This window comes from Centruroides sculpturatus, unplaced genomic scaffold (genome assembly GCF_000671375.1).
Source record: "Centruroides sculpturatus isolate CEXI.00-Female unplaced genomic scaffold, Cexi_2.0 scaffold569, whole genome shotgun sequence".
In the NCBI taxonomy this organism is placed as follows: domain Eukaryota; kingdom Metazoa; phylum Arthropoda; class Arachnida; order Scorpiones; family Buthidae; genus Centruroides; species Centruroides sculpturatus.
Genome location: NW_019384810.1, coordinates 368,885 through 389,774, shown reverse-complemented (window position 1 = coordinate 389,774; position 20,890 = coordinate 368,885). Strand labels below are relative to the sequence as shown.

General features: G+C 32.0%; 1 protein-coding gene across 1 annotated transcript in view; it reads left to right on the top strand.

Moving 5' to 3' along the window:
• The first annotated feature begins 368 nt into the window (after positions 1-368).
• Positions 369-20,890, top strand: part of LOC111629776 (multidrug resistance-associated protein 4-like) — a 105,980-nt gene continuing 85,458 nt past the window's right edge. The window contains exons 1-4 of the mRNA XM_023373689.1: positions 369-481; positions 11,930-12,040; positions 17,358-17,463; positions 18,053-18,271. Coding sequence (XP_023229457.1) covers positions 417-481; positions 11,930-12,040; positions 17,358-17,463; positions 18,053-18,271 — 501 coding nt within the window. The 5' untranslated portion in view covers positions 369-416. The remainder of the gene's footprint in view (positions 482-11,929; positions 12,041-17,357; positions 17,464-18,052; positions 18,272-20,890) is intronic.

Here is a 20,890-nt window from a genome sequence, read left to right as displayed (position 1 = left end):
ATGGTTCCACTGACTATCCAAACACCATTGTCAAACTGCTGGGCTTACAGGAAAGCAGCGCTGAACGTCCGACGTACACGTTTTCGCGTTTAAAACTTCGGCCTCAACTTCGCTATTATTAACCATAAAATTTTTATTAAAATATTTTCTTAACCTTGTAAGAATGATATAGCTTATATTATATCAGTGACGCATCTTTCTCTTGAAACATAATTAAACTGATGATTAATTATGTCAAGTAGATGATTAATTATATCAAGTAGAAATATCAAGGTTGAATGAACCAAACCCTTCAGAATAAACCTTTACACTTTAATCCGCTACATAGTGTATATCATCTGACAGCTATGTAATTTGATGAGTTGTAATATACAAGCAGTGTAGAGAACATTCGAAATTCGATATTTTAGTATAGAATGGAGAAGAAAGAGAAAATTAACATATACGATTCTGCTGGTGTTTTCTCTCGTATGTTTTTGTGGTATGTAATATTAATTCAATTTATTAATAATGAGAATAATTATATATACTACTGTAAATGTTTCTTAATTTTAAAAAAATATTCATATATTTTATGCAATATATAACTACTAAAACCTTTTGCGACTTTAGTTCAGAGCCCAGGGTGCAATTTTTTTTTCAAAAAACAAATAATTTTTACTTTCTCAGTTGTTATCTTTAAGTTAGGAGAAGTATGGCGATCCTGCAAAATATGACTCCATTTTTTACATTTTTGGTCATCTTAAAACTTCGAGAAACGCAAAAAATTAAGAAAAAAATATTCGGCAGTAATTTCTATATGTATTGGTGTTAGTGTATGTGACGCTTGGCTTTGTTCACACTCTTTGCAGCTTAATAAATCCTGTGCTTTATGTCGAAAATTTCTAAAATTTTGTACGCAGGTTATTAGGGGAATTGATGGTGTTAAATTTTGGTGACTAAAAATCGAGGGGTGAGGAGATAATGGGGTCGTGTATCTCCAGTAGGGTCGAACATAGAAATTGTTATTAGCATTTACAATTTTATTTTATAAAACTCATCACGACTCACAACATTAAGTTTTTTGACATTTTATAATAGTTAAAAATATAAACTTTAAAAATGATGGAATTACTAAAATTTTAAATGTTGCCGGAAAAGTTAAGCAAATCGTTGCTTGTTTGTTTTATCAATATTTCATTTCTTTAATTGTCACATAATAGACATCCATCGCGAACCCTTCTTATGTGCACTATAATATCAAAATTATATATTAATAAGGAAAGAATTAAGTTTGAATTTATTTTTTGTTTCAAACACATTACATCCTGTTTAATTCGATATGGGATTAGTTTACTTTTATTCCAATATATTATGTAAACTATAATTATCAAGTCAATTTTAATATTTGTTTAATGTTATATATCAGGGTTGGGCAAGCAAGAGTTCAGTGGGATCCGAAATGTAGGTTTTGCAAACTGCATAGGGTGCCGCAGTTCTGTACCGCGATTTTATTATATAATATTAATATAATATAAAACAAATATTGAATTTTTTTAAGAAACATATTTTCACAAAATTGTGGAAATAAAATTGTAAAAATAATAATAATAAGCAGAAACTAACACTTTCAGCAAGAGCTTCATGTAACTAAAAAGGCCGCATGCGGCTCTTTTTTCAGCTGCATTTGCCAATGTCTGTTATATATTTTAAGTCTCTTTCGTTATATGTATGGCCGTATATTAATGCATATACAATAAAAATTTCAATACGAAGACCACGTTAGGAGGCACTGTTATGCCCTAGAAAGTTTATTTATTACTTGAATTAGCTGCAATTTTTTTCTGACAATGATTAAGCTATCACGAAGGGTTTAGATATAGCATGCTATCCATATATAGCTGAAATTAAGGTACATTACAAATTCAATTTTATTGTGTACATTTGTTATTTAAACTTTGACGGTTATGTCATCAGTACATAAATATTAATAGAGGATTTTAGAAAAGACAAAAATTAAATTTTCCAGAATTAATATTTAACATCGACATATTTATTCCATTTTTAGTACAAAAAAAAATGACTGGCAAACTTGAAAAATACGATTTAATAGGGAAAAGTATAAAGACATTTATTGTGTCTTTTAAAATATTCTATATACTGTATTTAACAAATATTTTATAAACGCTCGAAAACTTCATATAATTTGTTGTGAGAAAGATTTATTTTTTGATAATAGTAGTTGTAACATTCAAATAAAATTTATACACGCAACGTGTATAAATTTTATTTAAATTTTTTAATCCTTTTTAATTTTGTAATTAATTTCTTCTGTTTCAAGGATGTTTTAGTGTTAGAATATTTATCTGATAAATTTTCTAAAATAACATGCATATATTTCAAAACATTCAATTACGATTTAGATTATCGAGTGAATTATTTTTGGCTGAGATTAATTTAAAGTTAGGGGAGACCGGGGCAACTTCGGCATGCAGGGCAAGATTGTCAAGCGCTTTTTTTTAAAAACTAATTAAAAGAAGACTTTGGTTATAGGTTAGGCAGTTGAGTTTTATTGGTGGCTTGTTGAGTGTAGTGTTTTTATTGTTCTCCAACAAGCGTAGTTGAATTATCAAGCAAATTTTCATTTTCGTTCAATTCCATATAATATTTTTTTTCCATTTATATTGAATTGGCAGGTTTTGTTATAATTCCATGATAACGAAAGTTACTTTTCCTGTTAGAAGGATGTAACTTCAACTTATTCACGTGGCCAGATCGTGGCTTGGCATTCTGTTCTCAGGGTTGTACTTAATGTTTCGAAATCATGACTAGCGGGGTAAGATCGGCAACATAAAGCCACATTAGAAGCAAAGGATAAAAATCAAACAGATGATAAATGAAAACATGTTTGCATTTGTTATTCATGTATATATGTCTTTGAACTTGCATTTCGTTGTAATAATATTAAATGGGTGTTGGATTTGTATTTCTTTGTTTTAATAGTGAATTCCAACTTATACATTGTTAATAACATAATTTTATATACGTGCCTATCTTGCCCCATTACTGTTGCCCCTATACCAGGGGCAACTTTAATAAAAATAATTAAAATAATTACAACTTTACAAAAAGAGAGAAGTTGCCGATCTTGCCCCTATACCCGGGGCAACTTCGTCAATTTCTCTCTTCTTGTAAAGTTGTAATTATTTTAATTATTTTTATTTCCAAACTGATTTTAACCAGTTCTATAGTAAGGTAACATTCCAATAGACAATATGCAAAGCTTTTTTTTCAGTTTACAGCAGTATTTATTACACAAAATTTAAGTAAAGCTTAACATGCCGATCTTGCCCCGGTCTCCCCTATATTTAGAGGAGAGCAGATCAAATTCATTTAATAAATAATTTATTTGTATTATTTATGTTTTGTCTAGTAATTGTATAGTACATCTGTACATACTCTATCTATCTATCTTCTACATATATATTATAGAATGGAATTAAATTTAAGGTGGAAACTTCTGACTAATCTACCTCTTAGAAAGCATGATAACTTGAATAAAAATGATCTGTTTGCCCTTTTCAAATGCCCATTGTAGTATGTCCATGTTTTAGAAACGATTACCAAAATATCAAGAAGGGAATGGCTGTATAAAATATTTATAAGTAATTAAAAGTTTCATATATTATACAGTTTATTCGACAAGAAACAGCTCTTATCTAATGATAAAAACACTGACGTTTTTTTTTATACAAACAACAATTTTACAACTACAGTTCGACCTATTTCTGCAATTTGGATATTATAAATTTATTTCTAATAACTAATGTTTCTTCCCAGTTAATTTACACACTTGAATATAGTTGATGATGAAAAATTCGAAATTAATTATCTTTTGAAAATGTCCGCATTCAATATAGTAAAACATTTACAGAATTCAGTCAAAATAATGGGAATAGTATTTTATTTGCAACAAAGATTGCCATATTCAGTTTCGAATCGAAGTAATTAATTACACTCCAAAATAATTATAAAAACCGATGGAGTCAGAAATTTTCCTTTTGTTTCCTTCTTACATAAATGTAAAATACGAAAAAGTTATATTTTTCTCTCTCTTCTGACTTTTTGGATAATATATAACTTCAATTTTTAAAACGTGAAGCCAGTAATGATATAAAATTTTTTCAAAAAAAGTTAAAATAAAGGTATAAAAAAAAAAGAAAAAATTTGCAGAGAAAAACTTTTATTTACATTACGAACAAGCTTCCCAAATGCATTTCGCCAAAGGTCTCTTTAGTGGACTTACAGTACACAGTACAGAGGTAAGAACGTAAATTGTGTTCTGACCTCTGTACTGTGTAAAAATTATCCTTGCATTTTATATTTTATTACGACCAAATTACAGTTTCAACACCAAAACTGTTTGCATTTACAGTATTGCAAAACTTATATATTGATAAGGAATTTATATGTACCGGTACTTGAGGAATCGAAAACACTTATCTTTGAAATTATTTGTTGAATCATGCACGTTACACGCTGTTCTTCTCGGTATGAGATTATTCTGTTTTTTAATTCCCCGTATATCATTAAAAATATAATTAATAGTAAATTTAAATTTTTATGTAATGTTATATATTTCAAGTAAAATTTCATTATTCATAAGTTTATATTATTAACATTTATATTATTTACAAAAACTGTAAAGTAAACTAGCAATTATTTATTGTGATATTGTCACAATGCTGAATTGCAATTTTTTATCATATATTTATTTTAAGTTTAAATATAGCTTATAGTTAGACCCCGCTTAACGCGGAGGATGCGTTCCTAGACGACAAAGCACTACACGAAACAGCGTTAAACGAGGTCATCTATACTAATACTGTATTATAAAGAGGTAATGTTTGTATGTAAGTTTGTATGCAGCAGGTAATCTCCGAAACTACTCATCCGATTTCAAAAATTCTTTCACCAATTTTTAGAATGGAACTTCAGGGTGTACATAGGCTGTATATTATTCCGTTAAACATTCATATAAATTAAAAGATATAATCTAGGTTAAGGCTTTTATGTCCAACAGATGGCGGGCGCTACGAGTACGACGCCCTAAGTTTGCTTTTCTGTGAGGCATTATGCTTTTCTGTGAAAATGAACTAAAGCAGATTATCTTCTATCTATTTACATAAATAAAAATGTAATGTTCGTTTGTTCCTACCGATTCCTTTGAAATTTTGCACAACGCTGCATTCGAATACGCACGTGTTTTTATATAATATACATGTCGAAATTCAACACCACTAAAGGGCAGTGGCGTACCCTGGGTTTCAGCCGCCCGGGGCGGAGGAAAATTTCGCCTCCTTATTTAGGTATTTCAATTTAAAAGACTAAAATTCAGTTTTGTCGCAAAAAAAAGGTCAACAGGTTTCGCAGGAATTCCTTGGGTGAAAAAGCTACTACCTCACCCGGCGAGCCGATTCCCGGACTGTCCGGACGATAGCATTATCGTAAGCGCTATGCAAGTATAGATTAGGATGTTTTCAAATTTTTACAAGATATTATTATTATTTATTGTGAAATTTTGCCGCCCCTTAAAAAGTGCCGCCCCTGCCGTCCCCACTACGGTATGCCACTGCTGAAGGGAGATGGTTAGGATTAAGGCTTACCGTAAAGAACTCTGCTTCTATTTATACTATTTTAGATGCGGATTTTTGCGTTTTTGATTGCGTTTTAATAGGGTACGTCAAGAGAATGTACACTAAGAAGAAATTTTTCGAAAAATTCCCCCCCACGGGGGAAGTGTTATAAATTTATAATAGATACATTTTGAGCCACAACAACGCGTGGCGGGGTCTCCTAGTGTTAACATAAAGTAAATAGGGATAGGGAAACACGCGACCGAAAATTTAAAAATTTTACTTTAATTTTAAGTTATTTTTATAGTAATTTGTATAATAATATCTGTTAAATAACCCATAAACAAATGCACACAGAAATGTATAATAATATATTAATTAGTTTATTTTTTGTGACAAAGGACCTGACTTTTCTGAAATTCTTGTTTTTTTTGCAATAAAGTCGTAAAGTTTCATTTGTCGCTTTTTTCTTTCCTTAAGCGAATGTCGGTAGCAGAAGATCACATTGAAAATGCCTGATTTTGCTTTTGATTTCTTTTTAAAATTTCAATCATTCGCTACAATTTTATCAACGATTTCGGTTATTTTACTAAAGAAATCTGTAGAGAAATGTTTTGGGTTCTTCGCGTTCAGAATCACTATTTTCCAGTTCTACATGGATTCTTTGTTCTGCCAGTTCTTGAAGGTCGTCATTGATAAGACTTTCACAAGAAACCTGCGGTAACTCCTGAATATACTGTTCGTCTACATCACCTAGTCCTGATGTATCGATTAGGTTGAGTTTGATCAACCTAACGATATAGCGATAGGCTCTTCTCGTTGATAGTTCTTGGATACCTTCAGCCATAACTTCCTCCACACTTCGTTCATGCTTTTATCAGTTAATTCTTGTCAAGCGATGCCGATATTGCCATAGGCAATATCGGCATCGCTTGGCAATATCGGCATCGGATAAATCTATGTTTGTTTGGTTCAATTTTTTCCAAAATTGAACCAAACAAACATAGATTTAAAGAAAGTACACCATTTTGCTACCTTTTTTCATTGGTTCGTATCCGTAAATAATCGTATTATGTACGAATCAATAAAATGCCGCGATAATTTAAATCGGCGTAAATTTTGAGCTTTTTTTTTTAGGCTTTGAACAGACGGCATTACTCTATATCGAATTAGCGTTAAGCGAGGCAGCGTTAAGAGGGGTATTACTGTACTTTTCCTCAAATACTGTAGTGTCTTACCTCTGTACATCATACTTTTCATTTAACAATAGTCTTTCTGGTCATAAATTAAACACGTTTTCAGAAGAAACATTTTGAGTTAAAATAACCTGACTTTCTATTTGCCATGGAGGTTCGGTTATAGTGATTTGGGGCCTACTGACTCTAGTATTTCCATATCTAATCTCGTATTTCATATATTTAACTCCTTTCTAGAGATTAAGAAAATATTTACAGACAAACAGACGACAGTGGAAATTTATAAGTTTATAGTTTTTTTCAAATTTCAGTCCAATTAGGAATTTATGTTAGGATGCACTTTTATACCCTAGTTAGTTTATACTGTTATTTTCACAAACTGAAATTTTTTTGAGAATAACTACAGTGAAGTTTCTTCTTCAAACTCCGTCTCGTTCAGTTGGTTTGCCTATTTGTCACGATTCGATATAGTTTGATCCAGGTTCGTTGAAAGTACACCTCCACACTCAAGATAGAGAATATTTACAGTTTATTTAAAATATATATGCAATATGAGTATACAAGTTGGAAAACACAGTAAATAGTGTGTGAGAAGCCAAGGGCATAGAATTTTGACCTATGTCACTTACTGACACACAATCGTTAGAGCCGCCGCAAACTAGCGCTTTGCGAGAGCAAAACGCTAGCAAATATGCGCTAGCACAACCGATGACGTCGAAGGCTCCTCCCCTTTCTTCTTGCTCGCGCTGTTTTTCCTTCGCTAGCGCAGCGATACGAGAGTACGCTCGCTGTTCAGAGAATTCAACAACTAGAGCATTTACGCTAGCAAGACAGAGCGGGAAAGACGGATGACTACATAAACATGTCATATATCGAAAAATAAATAACAGAATTTTATCGATGTACGTAAATTACATGACTAATACGTATTGAAAAGAAAATAGTATAACCGTTGTATGTAAATAGTAATATACAGTATAAATAGTTTTCGGCTAGTTAAGCCTAACTAGGCTTAACTAGTAAACATGTTTTTTCCATGCTGTTTCAAAGTTCGGAACGAAAACTGACTGATTACAAGTATAGGTTATAATAAAATTTTGTTCTATAGCCAATCTACATCTGTGGAATCCACGTCATGTGGACTACGTTACGCGAGCAAACGTTGTGTAGTTTGCGGCTGCTTCGTGCTCGCGTAGCTTACCTAGCAAAAATGGTTCATAGCATCATGGGAAAAAATGCGGGGCTTAGGAGCGCGAGCGAGCGTACGCTAGCTCCCGCATCCTGTAGTTTGCGGCGGCTCTTAGGAGCGCGAGCGAGCGTACGCTAGCTCCCGCATCCTGTAGTTTGCGGCGGCTCTTAGATTGGCTCACTACTTTTAAGGAGGGCTTTTTAAAATGTTGAAAAAGATCTAGAGGATAAATTCTAGATCTCGTCAGGATCCTTGACACCAGTTAATCGAATTTACAACCCGCGGATTAACACGCGTATTGAATAGTTTAGAAGATGATAAGATAGTTTTGATTCAGACATCTTAAGAGACATTTCTTTAACATAAAAACAAATATTTAATAAACAAGAAAATTATACAAAGTGGTCCTTCAAATATATCTATATATGAGAGAGAGATTTCAACTTCAATTAAACCATACTACCTCAAAATATATCTTCTTTATGCATATTCTTGTGCGAATGTTCTTATCTTTGGTTAGTTCTTCGGCGGCACTTCAGTAAACATTTTCTTTCTATTCAGTAACTTAATAACAAATTCAGTATGAGCTATGAATGGACCACACGTGGATCCAATTAGCGAGGTCGGCGAGTCTTTTATTCCCTCTCTGTTTACAACTTTGTTTACAATACTTACAACTACATTTGTTACTTACACTTCGATGGTTATGCTATAAGCATATAAATATCAATGAAAAATAATTCTTTACAAAATTTCTGTAAAACTTTATTTGTCAACAAAATATTTCATTCTTTCACAAACTGTTTATAATCGACATTTTACAGCTTCTACTTTAGATGATTGAAATTTAAAGAATTAAAAAGCATTCACGGTTATTAATGGTGGTAAATTACTTCATGTAATGGAAAATAATTTCTTCCAGCTTTAAAAATTAGTGTTATTAAAATAATAATTAAATTTCAGTATAGTTTTGTATTCTGTTATCAAATATTATTTGATTGATTCAAAAGTTACTGGAATTTTCTAGAGTATTATAATACAAAATGTATTTTAAAACCAAAAATAGTTTATTCCAGAAAATAATTATCATTACAATCAAACACCTTCTTTTATATTTTGAGCAGTTGGTGAATAAATCTCAGGCTGCTTTGTCTGGAATAACTTAGCAATTTCGATTTTCAACTAGTCATTAACAGTAAACTGCTTTCTATCTACGATGTGCTGGTGAAGGTACAAAGTTAGTAGTCTCAATATGAATCATATATTGGGATTAAACAAATGGAATAGAAGCAAAGTATAAACCATAAACCATAGATAGTAGTTTAATGCTAATGCTACCACGTTTTTAGATTTAGATACATGTGGTGGAAAGTGATCCTTTCAGCCAGATTAAGTAGATTCTGCCTAGTTAATCATGACCTATCGTGTTGCATTCTAATAAATCGCACCATTTAAATTAATCTGTGGTCGCGGATTGTGGATAGCATCAGCCAAGATTTGCAGCTAAATACGATAACTATACAGGTATTCCGCAGAAATATCTGTCAATGATCTGATCTGATTACATTCCAGCAAATATACAGCACACATAATATTGCGCTAATGCAATTGCAATTTTGGCACATAATATTTATTCACTTACGATTGTGCACCTCAACAAGCTTCATTTACAAATCCTACAAGAAAATTCCTTCTGCCTTCTGTCAAAAAACAATTTCAGATATTGTAAAGAACTAAAATAATTTCAGAATTTTTGCATCAGCTCGATATAATTCGATAAATAATGCTAAAAGTATAATTTCTAACTGTGGGTATCATTGACATGTTCCATCAAACAATATACAGTAATACCCCGAACTTACGCGATAGGTGGGACCGAGCGGTAACCGCGTAAGTCGAATTCGCGTAAGTCGGGGTATAGTTTTGCATATAAATACATACAAATAATTTTTAATTGGGGCCGAAGACTAAAGAAAACAATAATTTAGTAAAAAAATGTTTAATAAAATCTTAGATAATACATATGTATAACAAATTAGGCCTATATTATTTTACAATTTTTCATATTTACTTGATTATTACGCCATAATTTTAACATTGTTTCCATTTCAGCGATAATACTGTGACGTTTACGAATGATGCTTGAATTTAAAGATTGAGCATTTTTCACAGCTTCGAGAATTTTTTCTTTGCCTTTTATAATTGTTCTGACCGACAATTCCGGTAGATCAAACTTCTTTGCCAATTCACAAATTTTCATTTTTGTATCGAAGTCTTTAATAATGGGTACGTTCGTAAAGTCAAACGAGTTAAACGCGTTAGTAACGAATCGTTCGAAAAGTCTAACGAAATAGGAATAACGATGACGTCATTCTCGTTTAACTCGTTCGACTTTACGAACATACCCAATGTTAACTTTACATTCCAAAGATAAAGTTTTTCTTTTCTTGTTTGATGCAGAAGAATTAGTTCTACTTCGTTTAGATGACATAGTAGAGTCTCTCGAGTCTCCGTAGATATAACAAACACAGAAATAAATAACGCAAAATAAATTGTAGCTATGTGTGGATTCTGCGCGACACATCCGAACATGTAAGCTGAACAATAGTGTGGGGGGGAGTGAGTAATCAAGGGTTGCGTGGCGCTCAAACAAAAGACGAATCGACGAGATTTGAAAATCGCGTAACACCGGGTTCGCGTAAGTCGGGGTATTACTGTATCAAGTATTCAAGGAATAATGTACTCTTCTATTAAGTGAATAAAACGTGTTGTAAAATTTGTAGTTCATAATTTTTAAATGCTTTTTTTAAAGGTTGATTTCGATTTTTTATGTAGGACGTTAATGTGATAAGCATAAAAGTAAATCATGCTTAGTGATAAATTAACTACAATTAGTAGTAGCTTGCCCCTGTATATCATACTTTTCCTTTAAGAATAGAGTGGTGTGATCATCTATTTGACACTTTCAAGAAAAAATTTTTAATTGAAATAAATTAACTTCCGGTTCACGTCAGATGTTCTTATATACTAAATCGGAACCACTTGGCCTCTTGGCCTTAGGGTTTCTAAACCTCGTCTTGACTTTTATCTATCTAACTCCGTTCTGGAGACTAACGGGAGACAGACAGAGAAACGAAAGTAAGAATTTATTGGTCTACAATTTTTTAAATTGCAGCGTAACTAATGAATAGCTACAGCGATAATTACATTTTAAACGTTAACAAGAAGTTAACAAAAGAAAATACAGCGTGTGTTTATCTCTTATTTTTATCCTTCCTCTTTTCACACATTAACATGAAACATTATTTTCAATGCTTACATGTTGAGGCAGATAACAGCCTGCAATAAAACATCGAATTTGCCGTTTTATTCTTGATATAAATAAAAAGGTGAAGAATCACTGTATCATCTTCTGTTTATTTCTTGTGTCTTATGAAAACTTTTTGAAATTCTCTTGTAAATTTTTAAAATGTAATTTATTGCGTGTTTTTAAGAAACCGTTTGCTTTTGGAATATTTACAGTTTTATTTATTGTGAAATTTTATTATAGTGAGGATTTACGAAAATGGACTCCTCGGGTAAACGGAAATGATAATACACAGTTAAAAATAACCTTTATCATAAATATAAACTGTTCTAAATACTGATAATATTTGCAATAAGGATTTGTCCGTATTATATATTCACCATATATATTTTATCATTTCGAAAAATACATTTCTAATAATAGTAGTTAGTAAGGATATATATTACACACAATGTTTTTCTATTAAAATATTTTTGAAAATTTTTTCTTTAAAATTAAACACAGTGATTGTTGATTTGTATATAAATACTGTTCATTCTCATTCGTGTGATTATAACGATGAAACTAATCGTACAAGAGAATAATTGTAATTAACTTTAATAAATAACGTATTTATATTTAGGTGGATTTTTCCAATAATATCAAAAGGAAGAAAGCGATTTTTAAAAGAAGAGGATTTATTAGAAATTTCAAAATATCATACTTCAGAGTATCTTGGGGATAAACTTCAAAAGTAAGTTATCAATTTTAATAAAAATAAAAAAAGTAATAAATATTGGTTAAAAATAAATCTTTGCTAACAGGCAACGAAATATTTTAAAAATCAGTTATACAAGAACGGTACATGCCCAGTTTGTTCAATTTTTTTTTTTTTTTTTTTGAAAAATGAAGTTGGCCTAATTTATAGATAATTTATTCCGCTTTTTTTTTGGAAAAACAATAAAACATAAACTACCACAGAATTCAGGGTAGGGCAACTTCTATTATATTGCATTACATTACCACGATACAGTCGACCCCCCCCTATAACACGGTAGATACGTTCCGTATTTTTATGAAATTTATGTTGTACGAGTCTTTAAATACGTGAGCTAATCACAACCTGGCACGTATGCAGTTTACGGACTACGGCTATTTGGAAGGTTTTCTTCCATAAAATTAATCGATTCTAGACTAATTTGACTCAACGTTTCCAAAACACGTATAATTTTTTGGGAATAATCCATATAAACTATGCTATAAACAAAAAATTTAGGATTACTTACCAAGTGTGCACCGTTCGACGCCATTGCTTAAGCTTGTTTTCGTCGCGGCGCGGCGCATCGAACGGCGGGCACGTGTTTCCTGATAAACTATTTTTCTGCGAGAAATTTGCTGAACTTTGGAGACATTACCCTTTTTGCCCACTTTCGAGGCGGTCTCGAGCAGGTTGCATAGTGTTACACGACAAACGGCATTTTAGACCCTTCAGGAAAAATATACATTTTTTCGATTTTCGGGATATTTTTTAAGCCTCGAAATTTTTACGAAAATTTTTTCCCGCGCGAAAAAAATTTTATCGCAATTTTAATTTATCTTTAATGACGCACGATTAACGCTTAATTGTTTTTTATGGGAATTTTTTAAATCAAATTTTATTCATCGTTTTAAAGTTCTAGCGCACTGATTTTACTTCGGTAAAGTTATTTAAAGCTACTTTCTGATGTCAAAAACGACCTCCAATAGTTTTTTAATTTTTTAAATTAATATATTTTATTATATATACGTTTCGGAGGGGTCGGAATCGCAATAAAAAACGTAATTTTTTAAAAATGTTTAAAAATATACGGCCAGCTAGTATTCACACTACTTTAAACCCTTCCCCTCCTGAGACGTCTATCAGAATGTCCCGGAAAATCTAACATCAGCTGTTCTCCAGGTCATCCACCTATAAATACAATGACTCATCAGTGTCAAATTTCGCAGAAAGGCGAGACAATGGAAAATAAAGTTTGAAGATTTCTCTTCAAAATTAACGTATTTCTTTCGTTTTTTTCAGTTTTTAGTATTTTTTATGTTTAATTACATTAAGAATAAAAACTGCTGGGTAGCAAAGGAGTTAAGACTATTACATTATAGCCAATCTTACTCGTTTTCACAGAATTCAAGAATTAGGTCCTCCTGTTTCCAGACTAATTAGAAAATTTTTAGATGGATCTAAAAATATGTTCGATTTCCCGAAAAAACGCATCTGCACCTATAAAACTTGCATGTCGCTTTCTCTTAAAACTTTCATTGTTACTTAACACTTCCATTTTTAACACTTTCATTGTTAACACTCCCTGCAGAGAAGTGTTGACAACCTTTCCCCTGCGGGGAGAACTCCGAAAAATCCCTTCTTAGTGTACATTCTCGTTACGTATTCTAACTGTGTACCAAATTTCAATTTTCAACTCTGTACTAAAAATAAAAATGAATTAATAGTATACTAAATACTAAAAATGAATATACTATACTAAAAATGAATTAATTCACTGAAGACGACAGTAAGATGGGTGTATTATGCTGTGATGTGCATTTCAGTGGAGTGCTATCACATATTTTGCTTTAAACTCTAATCGTATTAATCCTGTTCGTTATCAGCAAGTTAAAGGTGTGCACACCTAATTCCATCTGTGAAAAACGATTGGAAGGGCGTTTTACTAATTTTAGCAAGATAATGCATCCACTCATAATGAAAATTAAACAGTCAAACATCTAAATGAAAATTTGAAAACATATGAAACAGTTATTTCATTGGAGGAGAAAACGTCAACGTCAATAATGACAGAACCAGATATATTTTTAACCCTACAATTGTGACGATCTCGAAAAAACGAATATAGTAGATAAGTTTAGGAGTGGAGGAGTTTATTCAATCCGTTGGACTACATCAGGGTCATGTATAAAGACAGTGTATTAAACAACGTTTATGGATAGCTATTGGTGCTAAATTTCAAATATCAGGTAGGTCTAGTAGAATCGATATATAGGCCTAGTATTTAGATCACACGTTCTTTATTTTAATTCGGAAAACAAGTCTATCAATTTAAATTTTCTATATTATAGCAGAGAAAGTGGAGAAAAATGGAAGATATAAAGGGATAGATATATGGGAAAAAAATTAATAAAATATAGCACTGTTAGTGGCAGTGACATTTCCTATTCGGCCAGAATTTTTAATGTGTTCTGGCATAAACAGAAACTGAACTAAAAGCTGATTTCTAATTCAGTTTTCTGCCACACAATTTTACGCATGTGTGTTCCTGGCCTTAGACTTTGTATTCAGAATAATATTTAACGATGAGATTTTGGATGAGGCATGAAGGATACCCATGTTTTTATTTTATGCCTGGGATATAGTTTAGTTTCATCTCTCTATCGTTGATGTTGTTAAAGTAAGTCAAAAGAGCTTTCATTCATCCAAAATGGCCTTTCGAACACAAAGACAGCGACATCTGCATCCGAAAATGATATAATGCAATTTTTCAATGAAACAAGGCTAAACATATCCATTAACCAACACCTTATTAGTTGCTGAGGGAGTTTATTAAAACCTTTTCGATCTACTCGATAGATCATCATCAGGTTAGAACAGTGATGGGCAAACTACGGCCCGCGAGCCAGATGCGGCCCCCTGAAATGTTCTATCCGGCCCGCGCGACATTAGTCCTAATCTGACGAGTAAAAAGGAATACAGGCTGTGGTGGTTGATTCATCACTTAGCCTAACTTGAGTGTTCGTTGATTATATAAAATAACCGAAGCTTTATATCTCACCATGAAAGTTTATTTACAATCATGTACAAACTTTTGTTTTACACTTATTGAGTAAAAGCTCGATCGGTTACAAGCATGCTTCGGTACAGAACATCCACTCGTCGTGCGTAGCGTAGCCGAAAGAGAGAAAAAGAAATATGGCGGACGGCCTGCACATGTTTTTATAGCGCCACCTGGATTTTCAGATGCAGCGCTAGGTTACAATTATATTGGCCCGCCTAAAGTTTTCTTCTTTTCCTTTGGCCCGCTCTTTAAAAAGTTTGCCCATCACTGGGTTAGAACATTCAAAAATGAAATATAACGTAAAATGGAACATCACGTTCAAAATTCAAAAACCGATAACGTATCAACTAAAAATAATAAAACTATATATGATACATAAAATGTAAATGTAAATAATATAGTCTACTACTATAGCTAAACATTAATACAATCCATCAAAATCATATAAAAGTTACTAAATTTCCTTTAAAGCGATTAAGGATCGTATTTCGGTTCACGTGCTACTTATAAGCTTTTTAATGGGAAACTTCCAAACTAAGGGAAGACCCTCCGCGTCTCTGGCATTAATGCATCTTTCATCAAGTTTGCTCCTGTATATTTTCATTTTTTCAGCAGAGTTCGCTAAAGTTGGAGAGAGTACTTCTCTGACGACTTCCGCTTCCTTCCAGCCAACCACAGATTCTTGGGCTTGAGTCATCTGGGCCAATATAGTTGTGTTAGATCCTTTTCTAACATCATACTTATGTTCTCTAATATATAGTTTTCTCAAGTATAGTTTTTATTATTTTTAGTTGATATGTTATCGGTTTTTGAATTTTGAACGTGATGTTCCATTTTATGTTGTATTCCATTTTCGAATGTTCTAACCTAATGATGATCTTTTGAGTAGATCAAAAACGTTCGTTTTTTAATAAACTCCCTCAGAAACTAATAAGGTGTTGGTTACTGGATTTGTTTTTTTATTTGCTGAGTACGCTTGTGTTCAATGAAACAAGTTTAATATATCCAAGTATGAACCGGACCAATCCGGACTGTATCTTCTGGACCAGGGGTGTCCAACCCGCGGCCCAATAAACGTGTAAACAAAACCGACAAATGTTTTAATTTTTTTATTATTTATTTATTTTAACGACATAAACTCAAAAAAAGTTTTACAAATTCGTAAACCTTTATTCATATTTTATTTTTGAGTGGAAAGGAAATATTTTCAAATACTTGGAGATGTGTGAATGCGGAAAGATTACTAAATAAAGCTGGAGTTGTGACTCAAAGGATTATAGACCCAAATTTTGAAAAGGAGGGAAAGATGAGAAAGGATAAATGATGTAGTAGTCAAAAAGGTTAAATAAAGAACTTCTGTCAAGCAAATATGGACCCGTAATTTTTCAACCTTTTTCACTTCTTTATCTTTTGTCCTTTGTCTCTTTTTCCCTCACTTAGGTCTATAATACTTTGATTAACTCCAGCTTTATTTAGTATTTCTTTCAACGTTGATAGATTTGGCTACATTGCGCCAAATGTGGCTACTTTTTTGTTTAACGTAAAAAATATCATTTGGCGCTTTGGCTACTTTTTCGGCTACATATTATTTATAATTAAATTAATTGAATAAAAATGCACTTTAAAATGGTGTTTCGTCGCTTTTTATTAATTAGACACCCAAATAAAACAAATATTTGTGTTTTTCAAATCAATTTTCATTTGTCTGTTTTATAATAAATGAATTTATTTATTTCTAAGTAAAAATTGAAAGTGTCTGTAGAAGTAATTTTTTAAAATATCCTTTTTCTTGATAAAGTTTTAATACTTATTATTATAATCTAGACAAGTTAATTTTTAAATATACTTGTATATTGGGCCACAAGTATATATTACACTATATATACTTGTGGACCATAACTTCTTGACTTCTTCCAATGAGGCCCAGAGAAACAAAAAGGTTGGACATCCCTGATCTAGACCAACTCGAAATATACAAAGTTAATTTTTGGAATACTGCAATAAATCACAGGAATTTCGAAACATTCTCCAAAGACTGAAAGTCTATTTTTTGAAGTACTGTACACCTATAAGTTAATATCTTATCCTTAATAAAATATGCGGTTTCGTCATTATTGACGTTGTCGGTTTTCCTAAAGTAAATCGATAGTATTAAAAGAATTGTATGCAATTTATATATCTACAAAAATTGAACAATAGTCATTGAAATGGTGTTTTTATTTGCGAAGTTTTATTGCAATTTATTTTCAGAGAGTGGAACAAAGAACTACAGAAGAAAAATTCAAACATACTGAAAGCTGTATTACGATTTCTTGGATTGAAATTTTCAATTATGATTTTATATGTATTTATTCAGGTAATATGACAACTGATTTTAAATATATTCTGATAATTTGAAACCGTGTTGTTCTACGTTTTTGTTTCGTAAACACAATATAGTGCAGTTAGACGAACACTAGGTATTATTTCATCCGTTTATTTCTTCTTCTTAGTTGATACAATTTTTTACACGTTTTAGGCATTACAACGCCCTTCTTCAGTCATCTAATTTTGAAATGTACGTAATTACTACATAACTTCAAACCGTTTAAATAATACACATAATTTACAAACATACCATCTCTTCCGTACTTTACGTTAGCCGAATTTAATTACTCTTCTGTTGTTTGCCTTTCTGAGAAAATTTAAAATTGATGTTTTTACAGATGTGTTAACATAGCATCTTGAAATTGGGGTATTCACGAGTACTGGTCCTTTGTATTTAAGGTAACGTGTAAAAACGCACATCAACTAAGAAGAGCAAATAAACGGATGAAATAATACCCAGTGTTCGTCTAATTGCACTATATCCTGCTTACAAAACAAAAATGATTTTAAGTATGTTAAGCATTTATTAAAATAGTCGAAATATCTGATATTTATGAATATTTTGTATATTTATGTAGGACATAGTTGTAGTTGCTGGCCAATCACACTTACTGGGATTAATAATACACTATTTTGACAACAGATTGGGATGGAATGAATACAATATATATGTAGCTCTTGTAGGATTTTTTGCTGTAACTGCGGTTTATATGTTTGTATATAATGCTAATATATTTACGTCAGAAATATATGGAATGAAAATAAAGGTAGCTTTTTGCACTATTATATATAGAAAGGTGAGTAATAATTGTCATGTGTTATGAATATACTTTTGCATTTATATTCTTTATTCGGTCTTGATTACTAATTTATGTTTCGGCTATTAATTGTGCATGTTATTGATTGGATTTGGCCAGGGGTCGGCAACCTGCTGCTCGCGAGCCACATGCGGCTCTTTGGATGTGAAGCTGCGGCTCTAGTTCCATACGCAAATATTATTTATTTTATAAAAAAAAAGTTTAAAAATCGTTCTGAATCGATTAACGAGGATTAAGCACTGATTCTATCTCTCAGCCACTTATTGGATCATTTTGTAGTCACCGTTTTTTGCTCTCTGTATGTGTTTCATGTTAAATCAACGGACCCGTGTAGGCGCTCATGGATCCCACTTCATCCTTCACCACCTCTCCTTCCCCCACCTCTCCACCTTCACTCACCACTCCTTCTTCTCTCTTTCCTCCCCTTTCACAGGCTATGCTCACTGCTCGGCCATGTCTTTCTCTCTTTAGTCTTTAGTATTTAGCCACTTGTACTCGCTTTTCACCGCACCCCTCCCCCGTGACACGCGTCGTCACTGTCGTCAGTTTGTGTGAAGCTCTCGAATGACGCCATCGTCGGATGTTTCTATTATCTAATTTGTTGTGAAAAACACTACTTATATATGAATAAATAGATATTTTTTCTTATGAATAAATAGATTAGTTTTTTTTATCAAAAAACTTTATTTATGCGAGTACTATTTATTGTTGGCAAGAAAAAATTTTGTGGCTTTTTAAAAACTTTGAAATTTTGTAAATTGTAATTTTGGCTCTTCCGACTCAAAAGGTTGCCGACCCCTGGATTTGGCCATGCACTACTGTCATCACGAAACACTGCTTCTATAGTGAATGGTTGTCTCTTTAATCCGAAGATATTTCTCTCGGTATCTTACAGCAAGTCAGGTCCAGAAACTCTTTTATTGTACAGTAGAGCGTCGGTTATCCGAAAGCATTCCAGTAGGCAAATTTAAATTTTCGCTCGTGCTTTGGTGTTGCAATCTTTGGCTATATCTTGGGCTACTCCAATATTTTTTTGTTGGTGTGTGTGTTTTAGCTGGCAGCACTGGCATTTTTGTGTGGTGTTTTTCTGAGGATTGTGTGTCATGCTGAATCGAACGTTTTTGATACTAGATCAACTTCTAAAGTATATTTTTTGGTTTTTATATTTTTCAATAAATTAATTTTGTTTGTACAAAATAAAAAAATGATTTTTAGCGATACAATAGCCACGATTATTATTTTTAAAAAATTTATGTTAGGCTTAACATTGACGAAAATTCAACGCGAAGCGACACGCAAAGGCATGTGATAGCTTAATATATTTTTTCGTACGTAGTCGGTTATCCGAAAAATCAGTTATCCGAACAACCCCAGTTTCCGATTAATTCAGATAAACGACGCTCTACTGTATTCATATTCTACTGATTTTAATTCATATGCATTTCGAACTGGTTTCATTTTCCAGTTCCTCTTCAGTGCTCCGTAATTACAATTACAGAATTATAAGTACGGATATTGAGTTTACGAGAATACGGATTAAAAATTAAAATGCGTAGAGATGTCAAATAACACAACGGAAACATTATTACTAGTACCTTTAAGAACTTTATACACTTCTTTTTTCCGAGTTACATTTATACGGTACTTGTATTTATCATATGAAATTATCCTTCTTGGTGTAAACCGTAATATGATTAAAGAATATAGGTTTTTTTCTTTATATTTGAAAATATTCTATTATATCGATAGTTCTGTGTGTAAAACGTAATATAATGCAAATGTTGAGGTTTTTTCTTCAATATCATTTGAAAAATATTCTATTAAACACTGGTTATGTGTCGTATAAATCCACAAGTGGTAATTCATATACAATAACCTTTACAACACTTGCTTATGAATTGAAATGCGTATGAATTCAAAATACAATACAAGAGTTTCTGGGCCTGACTTGCTGTAAGATAGTCTATCGACAGACATATTTTCTGATTAAAGAGACAACCATTCACTGAACAAATATACATCTACAATTAGTAAATTCAACTACTTCTATAGTTGATGAAGACTTACAAACAATTATAGTAGTAAAAACGAGACAATGAGCTTTTCACGCGTCATTGCTGAAATACATTTTTATTATTCCTCTACAATAGCCAACAGTAGTGAAAAAACTTTTCAATATCACTTTAATAGTTATAATTTTATAACAACATTTTAGTTAAAATAAAAAATTTATTTTAAATATAATAAACACACCAACAATCCTGATAAGCTTTGGTTCTGGATAATTCCAAATATATATACAATAAAATCTCGGTAATTCGACCATTCACCTGTACACATTTGTTTATTCCGAGGTATTGCCGCTACTGCTGCCAAATCGTTCAAGCTTCCCATTAGTTCAAACCGCAGTTCCTATTAAATTTGAACACCTTTCCACTAAACATGACATGATATCCAGTTGATCTTGAACGCTCAAACATGAACAGAAAAATTGTTAGGTTAGTCATCTCAGGCTGCTCAAAAATGGTTTAATCTCTTATAATAAGATACTGTTTCTACATAAAAATCGATTCATTGGAAATTTTCTATTACAATTAT